Here is a 12,249-nt window from a genome sequence, read left to right on the forward strand (position 1 = left end):
GGAATCTCCCATGTTCTCAGTGATTGATTTCACAAACAACAAATAATGAAAATTAACAGATCCCTAGGATCTGGAGAAAGCAGAATTATGAAAAAGCTGCTTCCAGTGTCTCCTGGCTCAAGCTACATCTTGAAGCACCACATCTTCACTTCATCTTGAAGTGAAGAGGTGAGATTAGGAATCTCCGTTAGAAGACAATACAACCCACATGGCCATTTCAGTGGAGGCCTGTATCTGAGGAGCAATTTGTTAATATTCTTTGATATAGTCATAATTTTCAATCTTAGCAATCAGTGTAGAATTTGGCAAAAGGGACAGTGGTACAATTTGCTCAGCAATATCTTGACAAATCTGAAAGCAGAGGTCACTGGACAGTACCTCACTGACCTCTCTGATTGGAGCCCAAAAGGATTGGCACTTTTATTTCCTTGAGGACTATCCTGGAACAACTCTGCAGTTAGGTCTTGGTATTATGATTAATGGATGTGGGTGTGGGGTATGAGGATGGGAAGTCCCACTGAGTTAGGTAGAAGTGCTTCTGCCACCATGGCAAGTGATGGGCAGTAGTGAGTGAAGTCTCATTCAGAGACTTTGTGCCAGGAGATGCTATTTAGGCTCTAAACCTACAGTAGATCTGAAATAGTTGTATAATCTTCTAGCACTCTGTCAATGTTCCTTTTCTCCCCTATGGAGAAATTCACATTTGAACTCTCACCTGTGCCTCAGGAAAAGCAGATTCTGGGAAGAAATAAAGCTTGGCTTTTAAAGAAATTTCATTATACTTGGATAAAACACTCATGCGGAGGAAGAAATAGTTGTAAGAAATCTGGCATATATTGAAACTTGAGAGGGAGAGGTTATTGGGTGAATATCTCCATAGATCCATGCTGTTCCTCCACAATTCCTCCCATTCTGCCCTGATATGGTTGAGCTTCGTTGCTATTCCATGGCACCACCAGCTCCTAAAGGGGCCACTGCATCATATTTAGCAATGCTTTAGAGGGGACAGAGGTTAAAATATATGAATCTAATGTCTAAGACCCAAAAGGACACTTGAAGGCTGTGGTTTTCAGGGACTATGATGAAATGAGTACCTGCAATGGTGATTACAGTAGAGGGAATCGGATGTTCTCTAGCATGAACTTTCCTGAAGACAGGTTGGCCTAGCAAAAGGACAGGCAGAAAGTCAGCAGAATAGATAGCGTTGGTTTGTTATCAGAACTTTGTGGACATTAGTAAGCTAAACATTACACCCAGATGCACACAACTGCAAGCAATGTTAGTCTGCAGATTGAGTGGTCATAGGTTACCCGTATGTAGGTCAAAGGAGCTCTGGTGGTTACTGATGGAGGAGACTGCACACGAATGAGGCAAATGTTCCAGGAGCCAAAGCAGATTCTGTCTGATATGTATGATAATGATCCCTTGCCCTATGGCAGGGTTACAGTCAGAGTCCTGCAGGTATCTGAAATGGAAGAGCCAGGTCTTTCAAATTACTCCTTCCATAGGAAAGCACTTGGTGTAATGAAAGGTGTTCTACTTTTAAAGCCTAATATGGCCTTGAATATGCCATCTCTTCAGTTGTCTCACATATAAGCTGTGGGTAATAGTACCCGCTCAATGTTACAAATTTGTTTGAAGGTCAAGTTATGTGATGTCAGGGAACATGTTCACTGCATTTATTTATTGAGCAGTCTGTAGCATGTCATATACACTTCCAAGCTTCATGAGGGCAAGTCATCAGCCCAGAAACTGTCTGGATTAACCAGGCCTAAGGTTTTCATTGAACTCCTGGTTCAACTGACTGTCAGATTCACCTGTTTTCTTCTGCCAAGAGCTGTTCAAAATTGACCTGGGAATCATGATACTTGGGGCTCATTGCCAACTCTGCCATTTAAGCATGGGTAAGGCCTTTCTTCCCTTGGAGGCTCAAATTTCTCAGTTGTACAACAAAGCAAACATGTAGGGCCTTGGTTCTTTCAACCCATATGTAGTTAGAGTGATGGAAATGTTTTCAGCTGTCAGAATTTCTGTAGTTTGGCCTTCTTAAAAAGGATTGTACCTTAAGTCTGCTACCATGAAAATAGTATTATTGGAAGAGTAATATTAAAAAGATATTGGATGCTATATAATTTTAATTAGGGAATGCTATGACTGGATGTCTTAAAAGTTCTTTTTCCTCTCCATATTGAAGTAGAATACAAAATTTTATTAAAATAGCCATATTGATGTGTGCTAATGTCCCCCTTTTGGGATCTCCTTTATTTTTCCTTTGACTAGAATTCATAATGATGGCATACTTAAAAGACAACCTGGGGTCAGGGTACAATTTCAAGATGCAGGTAGAATAATGTTGGAGTTAGGATAATCATCACATGGTCTTTTACTTAAAGCTAGAGGGCCCGGCTGTGAATCTTGGATATTAGATTTAGAGTAGAAGATTAATCTACTGGAGCCTTTTCCCTTCCCTATGTATAAGAACAATAAAATCCATAAGAATGGTGGTAAAATGGTAATCATGACAAACTCTAATGAGCTGTAATGTATAGGGTGTTATCATAAGATTGGAAGGTCAAGGGGGAATGAGATCATAGATTCAAACAAGGGCCTTTTAATGAGGCAAGGTCTAGAACAACAGGAAAAGATGTGTAAATTCCAAAAGCACCTCCAGCACTTAGTGTCCACCACTAATGAGATCACTAAAATATTGTTATTAAGCTATGGAATGGTCTTTTCAATTTCCATATATCTTGCATCAAATTTAGATGTTCACATTCAGCTGCAATTCCATGTAAAAGGCTACACACAAAGTCCAGGGGCTAGATGAGTTCTTTCTGCTTTTCCTCCATCCAAAGCCTTGACTTCAATGTCTCAAACTGACTTCAAAGAAAAGCTCTTTATGCTTTAAAGCGGGTATTTTACTGTGTAGACCTAAGTTTCAGAACTTTCCTCAAGGCTATCAATAAAGAATGAATCCTGAGCATTCTGGTCTGATTCAGGAGAAGGATGATATAAAGTGAGACAGTGTCTAGATAAATAGAAATAGGACAATGCAGAAATTCCCAGAGAGCTCTGGAGTATTCTCTGGCTCTAACTGCATTGATTTCAAGTATATGGAGGAGGGATGTAGCTCGGTGGTACGGCACTTGCCTAGCATGCATGAGGCCCTGGGTTCAATCCCAGCACCAAAAAAGAAAAGACAAAAAAAAAAAAAGTAGTTGGAGGAAATGATAACTATAAAAAAAATTGCTATTTTAGGTTAAAGTTTCAGCCCTCAGGAAGAGCTTCATCAGGGTGAACTACCTGACATGGTAGAAACCTTTGGAGAAAGTGATTTTCTCATCTTGGATGCAAGATGGGGCTAAGGAAGGAAATGATGAACATTTGATAGGTAGATATGATAGAATTTGCTATGAAGAATTTCTGAGAAAAGAAAACTCAGATTCTATTACCTGAGGCACTAAAAGGGAAGATGATTCAAGCGACATGGAAGGAAGGTCCCAGTAATGAAATCCTAACATATTTAATGATAAAGAAAATAGGAAGACATCCAAAGACATCAATCCACAAGACATTTATACACAAATATTTTCAGTGAAGATCTTGTTATCAGGCTACATAGGACTGAAGGTGTACTAGATAATATATTCTTTCTACAATGGTTGATTTTAGAGAATTGATTACTTCCATGAAGTAATGAAGGCTGACTTTTCAAACTTTAACTTTCTCCAAATCTCTCAAGGGTAAACAATTCATCCTTGGGTGATAGAATCAGAGTATTCCTGAGAAGACTTTAGTGAGTTAAAAATGATCAGATAAGGAAGGAAGATTAAAGTTTTTAAAACCTCATGTAAATTCCTGCACTGGGGTTCATAAGTAATTTTAGTAGTAAAGAATTGGGCAAATCTAACCTGGTAGAGGTTCAGATGAATCAGGTATAAGGAATCCTACATGAAGACTTATCCTGATTAGCATTTTAAAATTTTTTACCAGTATTGGGAGTTTGAACTTTGCACTTGCTAGGCAAGTGCTCTAACACTTGAGCCATACCCCTAGTCCTGTGTTTTAACATCTTTATTCCTTTCAATTTCGGTGTCTCTGAGAATCTATGAATCATTTTGTTATTAAATGTTGTATCTAGAAAGAAGCAGTTGAAAGCAATAGTCCATGTGAAATTTCCTGTATTTAGAAAGTTCCAGTTTGGACAGAATCACTTTGGAATCACTATAAGTCAACACTAATGATTGTTTATACTAGCTACAACTTCCACCATAGTGTTTTCAGTACTAGAAATTTTGGCAATATTTCCTCCTAAATATGTTTGTTAAAATTTCCATATCTGCCAATCATATTGGAAATTTTTGATATTTGCACAATATATATTTTTTAAAAAGCCATGTAGAAGATAGGATGTAGACCATCAAAGCCATCTTCAACAAACCAGAGTTATTGTTTGATATTCATCTTCCTTTCTACATTTGCATGGACTATCTGAAAGGTGAGCAGATATTTAGGGTCAAAAGAGGAAGCTGTTAGGAAATACTTTCTATTTATGCCCAAGAAAATAGTTTTAGAATAGTGTTAAATAATGCAATCAACACTGAATGATACTATTTCAAATTTAGGCAATTTAAGCTTTCTGTTTGGTATTTTGAGTTTTTTTACAGAGCACGCTGTAATGCACTTTAAGTGGTACTTGTTACCAAATTATTAATAATGAAATTGAGTTCAAAGGAGATTTAATTGGTGCAGTAGGATGAAGGGAAGGGGCTTCTCTGTCTTCTTCCAACCTGGTATTATTTATTAGAATCCTCAGCTTGGACAATGGATCAGTCTTGAGTGACATCTCCTCCATGGCTCTGAGGCCAGAAATTGTGTCTTACTTATTCTGGTACTGTATGCATCTTCTATCAAAGCACTTTATCAGTGCTATGAGAACATTTGTAAGTTGTCTTGGGTCAAAATGTGAAAAATTCTAGGCTCTCCATATGAATTTTCTTAAAGTAAACACAATATCACACACACACATGTTAATTTGTAAAATGTTAAATGTGTAAAACTCCAGCAAGAGCACACCATGTGCCACAATTCAACGTTAATGCAGGTTATATCAGATGTGGGTTTGGTTTCATCTTAAGATTATTTGGGGGGAAATAGGAACTATTAAATTTATCTTACCATACAGGTATTTTCCTTTATTAAAAGCAAACAAAAATGAGTAATGATTTTTTAAATGCAATAACATGTTGAAAGCAGACAGTAAACATAAAAGTAGGTAATACTAGACTTAAAATTTCATACCTGTTATTGTGAAGCCACCTAAAAAAGAAAAAAAATTAAATGTTACAATTTAACTTACATTCTACATGTAAACTATCTGTGACATTAGACTGCCTGACAACCCACCCAAGCTATAAAAAAACTTGCCAAATTTACAATTAAGAAGAATATAAAATCATCCATTTATGACAGATCATTAATTCTTTTAAAATTATGGAACTGAATACACAAATTATTTTTAATTCTTGAAATGCTTGAGAAATCACTGATTTTTAAAAAGATTATACTGAATTAAAAATGTAATATAAATGATTTGACCTTAACCAAAATGAGGCCAGTGGTCCTAAACAGCAATTTCACTAGCCAATCAATACAGATAAAAATCAGAGAGCTATTGTATCACCTAACAGAAATGGAAAATAACCTAGAAAAATGGAAAGGAAGTGCAAGAAATGAGATGCTTACCAAGCTCATTCAATAACAGGGCTGTGAAGGAAACAAAGACAAACACAGAATAAGAGACCAGATGAATAATGAAAGTCAGTAAGAGGAATATCAGCAGAAAGAAATCCAGGCAGATCTGATTAGAATGATAAAAAAGCTACTGCTACAAAAAAAAATGGGTGCACCCTAAGGAAATGTGGTGTTGGGACTATTTCTACATAAATGATCCCAACAGAATTATCTGCAAATGGGTTTGATTGGAAAAAAAATCGTCTTATGTCATTTCTTTAATTTTAATAAGATATTTCTACTGTACATGCTTATACATAGTGTATATAGCTTCAAAATATAGTAGAAACATGAATGAAGTTAATCCTTATCTTGATTTGAAGAGATTTTCCTCATTAAAATTGAGTTAGTGAGCTCAGAATTTGGAGTTCTTAAATTACACAGGATCTCAGATATCATATGTGTTAATCAATAGAACAGGTAAGATATCCTAAGAAATTGCAGCTTGGGTGTCCTGCCTGGGAGGAGACCTTGGCTCAGGGTAAGTCAGTATCTCTCACTCTCTCTCTGGGGATATTCTATTTGGATGATATTTTGGCCCTCAAGAATTGCATATGTTTATAAGAGCCCCAGGAACTAATACTTATCTATGTGCTCTTATCAGAAACTTCTGCACATTACTGGATAACCAGAGGCTTCTTGTGGTCATACAACTCCACAGAAACTGACAGGCAGCAGGAAGGTGAGGGAATTGTGTAATTTGTTTTTTAGGCTATGTCCTTTAAGCCCAGACTGTACCACTTTATTTTAATAAAAGCTACCTGGCTAAACATATGAAATAAATTACCTGAGTTGTTGGTGGGAACCTTACAATTACTTTTTTAGGCACATCCCCTCTGCTGGTAGTGGTATTAGATGGTACTTTTTTTTTCTTTTTTCTTTATTTTAGTTTATTTAAAAAAAAAAAACAAGTCAGTAATTTTATTTACAGCAAGAAGAATCTACTTGGCAGGTGTGAAACTAGAGAGTGCCATCAAGGAATTTTAATTTGCTTTTACATGAAGGCATATTTTACTAAAATGACAATTGAAAGAGCTGTATCCAAGATGCTCTTCTTTGAGATTAAAAAACAGTTCTTTGGAGGAATACATTTAGAACTAAGTGCTTTTTCCAGGATACTAATGAGCCATTTTTGATACCATTATTGTAAGACATCAGCACAATTTTTTGAAATCTCTTTTCTTTCCATTTACTGCCTATGGAGCTTATTAGATAGGCTGTGTTAATGGGTCCCAGAGACTCCTTTTTCCATCACTCCAAAGGCTCCTGTCACCATTTTGAACATGATTAAGTCAGGAACATATACTTTTTAAAAAAATCTCTGATAGACCCTGAAGTCAGTGAGCTACCACCAATAGTGTGAGATTAAATTCTCACAAATGTTGGGTCAATAAGGGAATTAGTCTTATGTATTTCATTTTTCTCCTTTACATGTAAAAAATAAATTTCTTGTAATGTGGTCCATCTAATCTCCTATACTGCTCTTACCAACTGTTTGATATTATTAATAAGAGCTATTAACATGTGGTATGCTCATTTTTATATATAATTATATCAATTTCTTTTAAAGTGGACAGTGCTAGAGGATAATTATAGGAAGCCCTAGTAGTAATTCAGAATAAAAAAATCTGTGAAGCTGGCAAAAAATTTTTGTTCTCCCTTATCCATTATAGGCTAAATAAAAATAGACTCAATGTTCAAATATTTTCTAAAACTGCAAGTATGAATCAAAAAAGTCTAGTTATAAAGATACTGCTACTTAGTTTTCCTTTTTACTATTTATGGTACCTTTTAAATGTCATATCTGATGATATGAAAAACATCATGCCAAAATGAACACTATTCTTTAAGGATCTTTGTCCTTACTAATTTTTTAAAAACCGGGGTCTCTAAAATGATTAATTCTGACTAACTCTTCTGAAATTTCTTCTTAGTTGCCATTAGATTTATCAGCTGCTACTAATCAGTATTAAGTAGTTTTCTTTATCTTATAGCTTCATTGAGGTATGATGGACAAGATATTAAATAGTTTTTATGGCTAACATTTTAAGGGAGATTTAATAGCTGCAGCCATATTATAAAATGAACCCCAAGTAGTGATACACATTCTTTTATAGCATCATTTCTGAATTACAGAAATCTCTTCTAGTATTTATTAAATCTGATTTCAATCAAGGTTAGTCAGCATTCCCCAAAGAAAATGGGCATTGCTTGGTGCACTTGTTAATTAGGAAGGGGAAATGAACCTGCTAAGCTTCAAAGGCAATAAGCTTAGTACTTGGAAGCCGAGGAAGAGGAGAGAGTTAAGTGTGAGAGTAGGAGACACGGAGAGAGAAGAGTACAATTTCTCGCTGGTATGTCTTTGTATACTCTCACACCTTTCATTCCTCTTCTTATCCATTTTGGTTCCTCAAGCACAAGGGAGAAACTGCACTCTTTCTCATATTCCTCACGGTCATATATTCTAATGGAAATGATCTTCCTGTGGGAACACAAGACAAAGGCAAAACAAATGGTTGGAGTCACACGCTCATGCTCTGGTATGTCCACCAAGCTGGATGTCACTGTGATGTTACGGAGGGAGGATGGCAACACATGGACTTCCAGGTGTATGTAAAAGGGCATCTTGGGTATTCTCAGCTGGCCGCCATTAAGTTTTCTATGCTAAAGTATCCCTTGCACAAATTCTTCCTGCTTTAGTTAGCAGTCACTAGGTATCCCGAATTAGGAAGGTAAATCAGAAAGTTGCCTTCATTTTGATAATGCATACTATCTGCATCAGCTTTCCTAGAAATGGAAGTTGATCCACTGAACTGAAAATCAATCTTTTAGGCCTGGAATGAGTAGAGTGGCCATAACTGGCAGATGTAGCTACAAGCCAGGCCTGCTGTGGCCAGTGTGAGATCTATGCCCTGTTACATAGGTGGGAGGATGTGTGCATTGTAAGTCATGTTCTGAAGAGTGCAGGCATCCAGGGAGGCACAGGTCAGCAGAAGCTGTTGGGCTCAGCCCTGGAGCAGCTCCCCCACCTTTCTTCTCACTCATTTCCACCAGGCGGGGCTCTCCAATCTCAAGGAAGAAGGTCTTGTTTTTCTCATACTCCTCATCATCAATTACCTTGACTGATATTGTTTTGCTGAAACAGAGAAGAGTAGAAATTGACGAACAAGAGGAAGAGAAAAGAAAAGGTACATACAGAAGAGGCAAGGTTAAAGAGGTCACTGAATACACATCTGCCTGGCTAGGGCCACAGAATTAACTTAGGCAAAGCATATACTCAATATTAATAGGTTTGTCACCATCATGAGAAAGAAAAGCAGAGAAACACAGATCACAATAATAAGAAAAGAAAAAATATATTTATTTAATAAATGCTTTAACCGTAGAAGCAAGTTATTTGAGCTCTACCCTGGAATTCACTCCTTTAGAACAAATCAATAAATCACAACAAAATATTAACGGAAGTTATCTCTGAGTAGTAGGTTGATGGATCATTTTTTCCTTCATAATGCTTTACTATATTTTAAAACATAATACTTTTTCAGAAGATTTTTTTGAAATAATAAGTGTATAAAAGCATCACAAAATAAAATACAGTCTTTTATCTTTCTCCATCCAGTGACCTAGAATCTAACTCTTATTCAGGTTAGTCAGATTTTCCACCTAGACCACAACAGGAAATTGTTCATGTTTTGTTTGCCTTTCTAAAGATGGAAGCTGTGTCCTCAAAACAGCTGTTTTGAAAGTGGGGTGGCAGTGGCGGGGGTGGAGAGAACTCATGATGTTGTAGTTATTTTCATCCCTTCCAAAGTTGCATTTTAACTTTCACTAACTACACCGTTTACTCTACTTTCGAACTCCACTGATACAACAAGGTGATTCAATAAGAATTCTTTCTGTAATCCAACGTCCACCTGTTCTTGCCCTATGGTTCTATGACTATGAGTGACTGACAAGTAGGTAGGACAAATGCAAATATGATGCAAATCCCAACTTCCAGTAAGCATCTTTGACGGCTCTGAAAATAAATCAATCTAATGTTATCTTTTAATTAATAAAGGCTTAAACATGTCACATTCTACCACTTACTCAGAGTCCCATAATTGCTGATTTGCTTTTTAAAAAAAATTAATTAACATTAGCTAAGAACATTTCTGATTAAAGTTTTTGAAAGAATGTGTTGTTATGGACATGAAGTTTTAATGGCGTGGACATTCCTTAATGTTGGTGAAGTTTTTAGGTCTTCTGAGGGAAATTGGTTGACAATCCTGTTTTTATTTCATTGATCAAAGCCATCAAGTTTCATTTAGACCTATGTCTTCTATTGAGCATCAAGTCTCTTTTTTTTTAGCATGAAAGAAGCATAGTTAAAAGATGTTTTTCAATCTCTGGGTGTCCCAGCCCCTAATGTCAAATGCTTAGTTTTGCTTTCTTGGCTTAGCATTATAGAAGTAAGATCAAATGTTGTTTCTGGTCTTTTGGAGCCTCATTGTATTGTCTTTTTCTTATCTAAAAAACATCACTGCATGATGCTAACACCCGAATTTCTCACATCTAAGAAGTTAGAGTTCACTAAAGGGTCTTTTCTTCCTATCTCAGCTTGAACCTCAAAGAGTAGCAGTAAGTAACCATCCACTGATGAATTGGTAGGAAAATGTGTTACCTATACACAATGGAGTTTTACTCAGTCATGAAGAATAAAATTATGTCATTTTCAGGGAAATGGATGGAACTGGAAATCATCATGTTAAGTGAAGTAAGTTGTCCCACAAAGACAACTATTGCATGTTTTTCCTGCTATGTGAAATCCAGGGAAAAAAAGGACATGAAAGTAAAAGGGGAACTAGGGTAGAAGAAGAAAGGGAAAAGGTGGAGGGGGAGGAGGGAAGAGAAAGGGTAATAGAGGGATGATTATTAAAATGTATTTTATGTCATGAAACACACTACTTTGTACAATTAATATCTGCTTATAAAATGTAATATAAAATGACTAACACTAGGTGAACACTTATAAATGACTAAAGGAAGAATCACTTATTTTAAAGTAAATAATTGCAAAACTACTAGCAATATGACAAAGTCCAATTACATGTAGGGAGTGTCAAGTTCCTGCCTAATTTTTAGAACTATGTTCTGGAATATTTACTTTGTACATATAAAAATAAGCCTGACTTGACAAAAATGGGGTATTTAATCATTCCTCCATATCTAAAAAAATATAAAATATTAGATGAAGCCCAAGAAGACAGACATAAGGCATGATGATAAGTATACTACTTCAGAACTGAATCTGATATTATAATTTAGATCAAATTTACCTTACAGAAACCTACTGATTGTCTCTTTTTTGTTAGCAAAACTTATGCTCTTTAGGTATTAATTTCCATCTTATAGTCTTATAATTTTGAACTTTGATTTTACATCTCTACCAAAGCAACTAGCACTATGACACCAAAGAAGAGAAGTATAAGGGACATTGAAAGGTTCATGCCAGTGTCCTCAGGACTGATGGCCCAACATTCACTATCAAGGCACTTCATCGTACATCTAACTGGAATGCACCCATTGCAAGAGAGTCCTGTGGTGATGTTGTCCCTTGTATTCAATAAAAGACTTTGACTTTTTATTTCTTTATCTTGTATTTCCAGCCCACATCTCATCACATATTTTATTAGAAATAAAGAAAGCACAGTCAGATGGTTGGAGTAGCCTTGCTAGTGAATGTTTGTATAGGAAGGGTATGAAGTTTATGTGCAGGAGGCAACTTAACAATTTATCCACAAATAATCAGAAGCAATCAAAAGGCATATTGTTTCTTATCCTTGGAGGGCATTGTAGTTATTCCTCTCTTGTTGTAGTAGCTTATTTCCTATACTCTCAATAACTGATGAGTGTGAGAAATAGATTTATAAGCACTATACAATTTGTTTGTATATTAAAATAGTCATTTACAATTTATCAGTAGAGTATCACTACTCACTAGGATATAATCCTTAGAAAATATTTCAGTATTTAATAACTGACAAAGGAAAATGAAAGATGAAGGAAAAAAAGTACATTTGTAGGTATCTTGTAAAGCCATCTAAAATAGATGGCATTTGCATAATAGCATATCATTTCAAAATCATTACTAATAGAATCAATAGTACTTCTGACAGGAAAAGCCATTAAATTATATATTGATTTCGCTTCTCTTGCAGAGTAAAGCTATTAATAGGAAACATGATTATTAAAGGACATTTCAGTAGATCTAAAGTGGCAGGATGAAGTCAGTCTTTATGAGTTAGTCTTTTAAATCAAGAGAGGTATCATCATGTTCACATTTTGCTTCAGAACAGAATAAGTCCACCCCTAAGCAAAAGTAGCAAAGATGGAATTAGCCAATGTCATTTTCAGAGGAACACATCTCAAAGAACATGCAACCCAATTCCCTTCTTCTCACTTTCTGGAGCCTAA

At 35.9% G+C, this 12,249-nt stretch overlaps 1 protein-coding gene across 12 annotated transcripts in view; it reads right to left on the bottom strand.

Moving 5' to 3' along the window:
- Nucleotides 1-12,249, bottom strand: part of Slc8a1 (solute carrier family 8 member A1) — a 358,556-nt gene that overhangs the window by 55,251 nt on the left and 291,056 nt on the right. For 4 of the 12 annotated variants that reach the window (XM_074049568.1, XM_074049564.1, XM_074049563.1 and 1 more), the window contains 5 exons: nt 8,823-8,929; nt 5,746-5,766; nt 5,302-5,319; nt 5,179-5,193; nt 1,095-1,163 (listed from right to left, as the gene is read on the bottom strand). In XM_074049568.1, coding sequence (XP_073905669.1) covers nt 1,095-1,163; nt 5,179-5,193; nt 5,302-5,319; nt 5,746-5,766; nt 8,823-8,838 — 139 coding nt within the window. In that variant the 5' untranslated portion in view covers nt 8,839-8,929. Of the gene's footprint in view, nt 1-1,094; nt 1,164-5,178; nt 5,194-5,301; nt 5,320-5,745; nt 5,767-8,171; nt 8,276-8,822; nt 8,930-12,249 lie in introns of all 12 variants that reach the window. The other 8 variants (XM_074049558.1, XM_074049557.1, XM_074049560.1 and 5 more) reach the window with 8 other exon arrangements.

Source organism: Castor canadensis, chromosome 12, assembly GCF_047511655.1.
Source record: "Castor canadensis chromosome 12, mCasCan1.hap1v2, whole genome shotgun sequence".
Taxonomy (NCBI): Eukaryota; Metazoa; Chordata; class Mammalia; order Rodentia; family Castoridae; genus Castor; species Castor canadensis.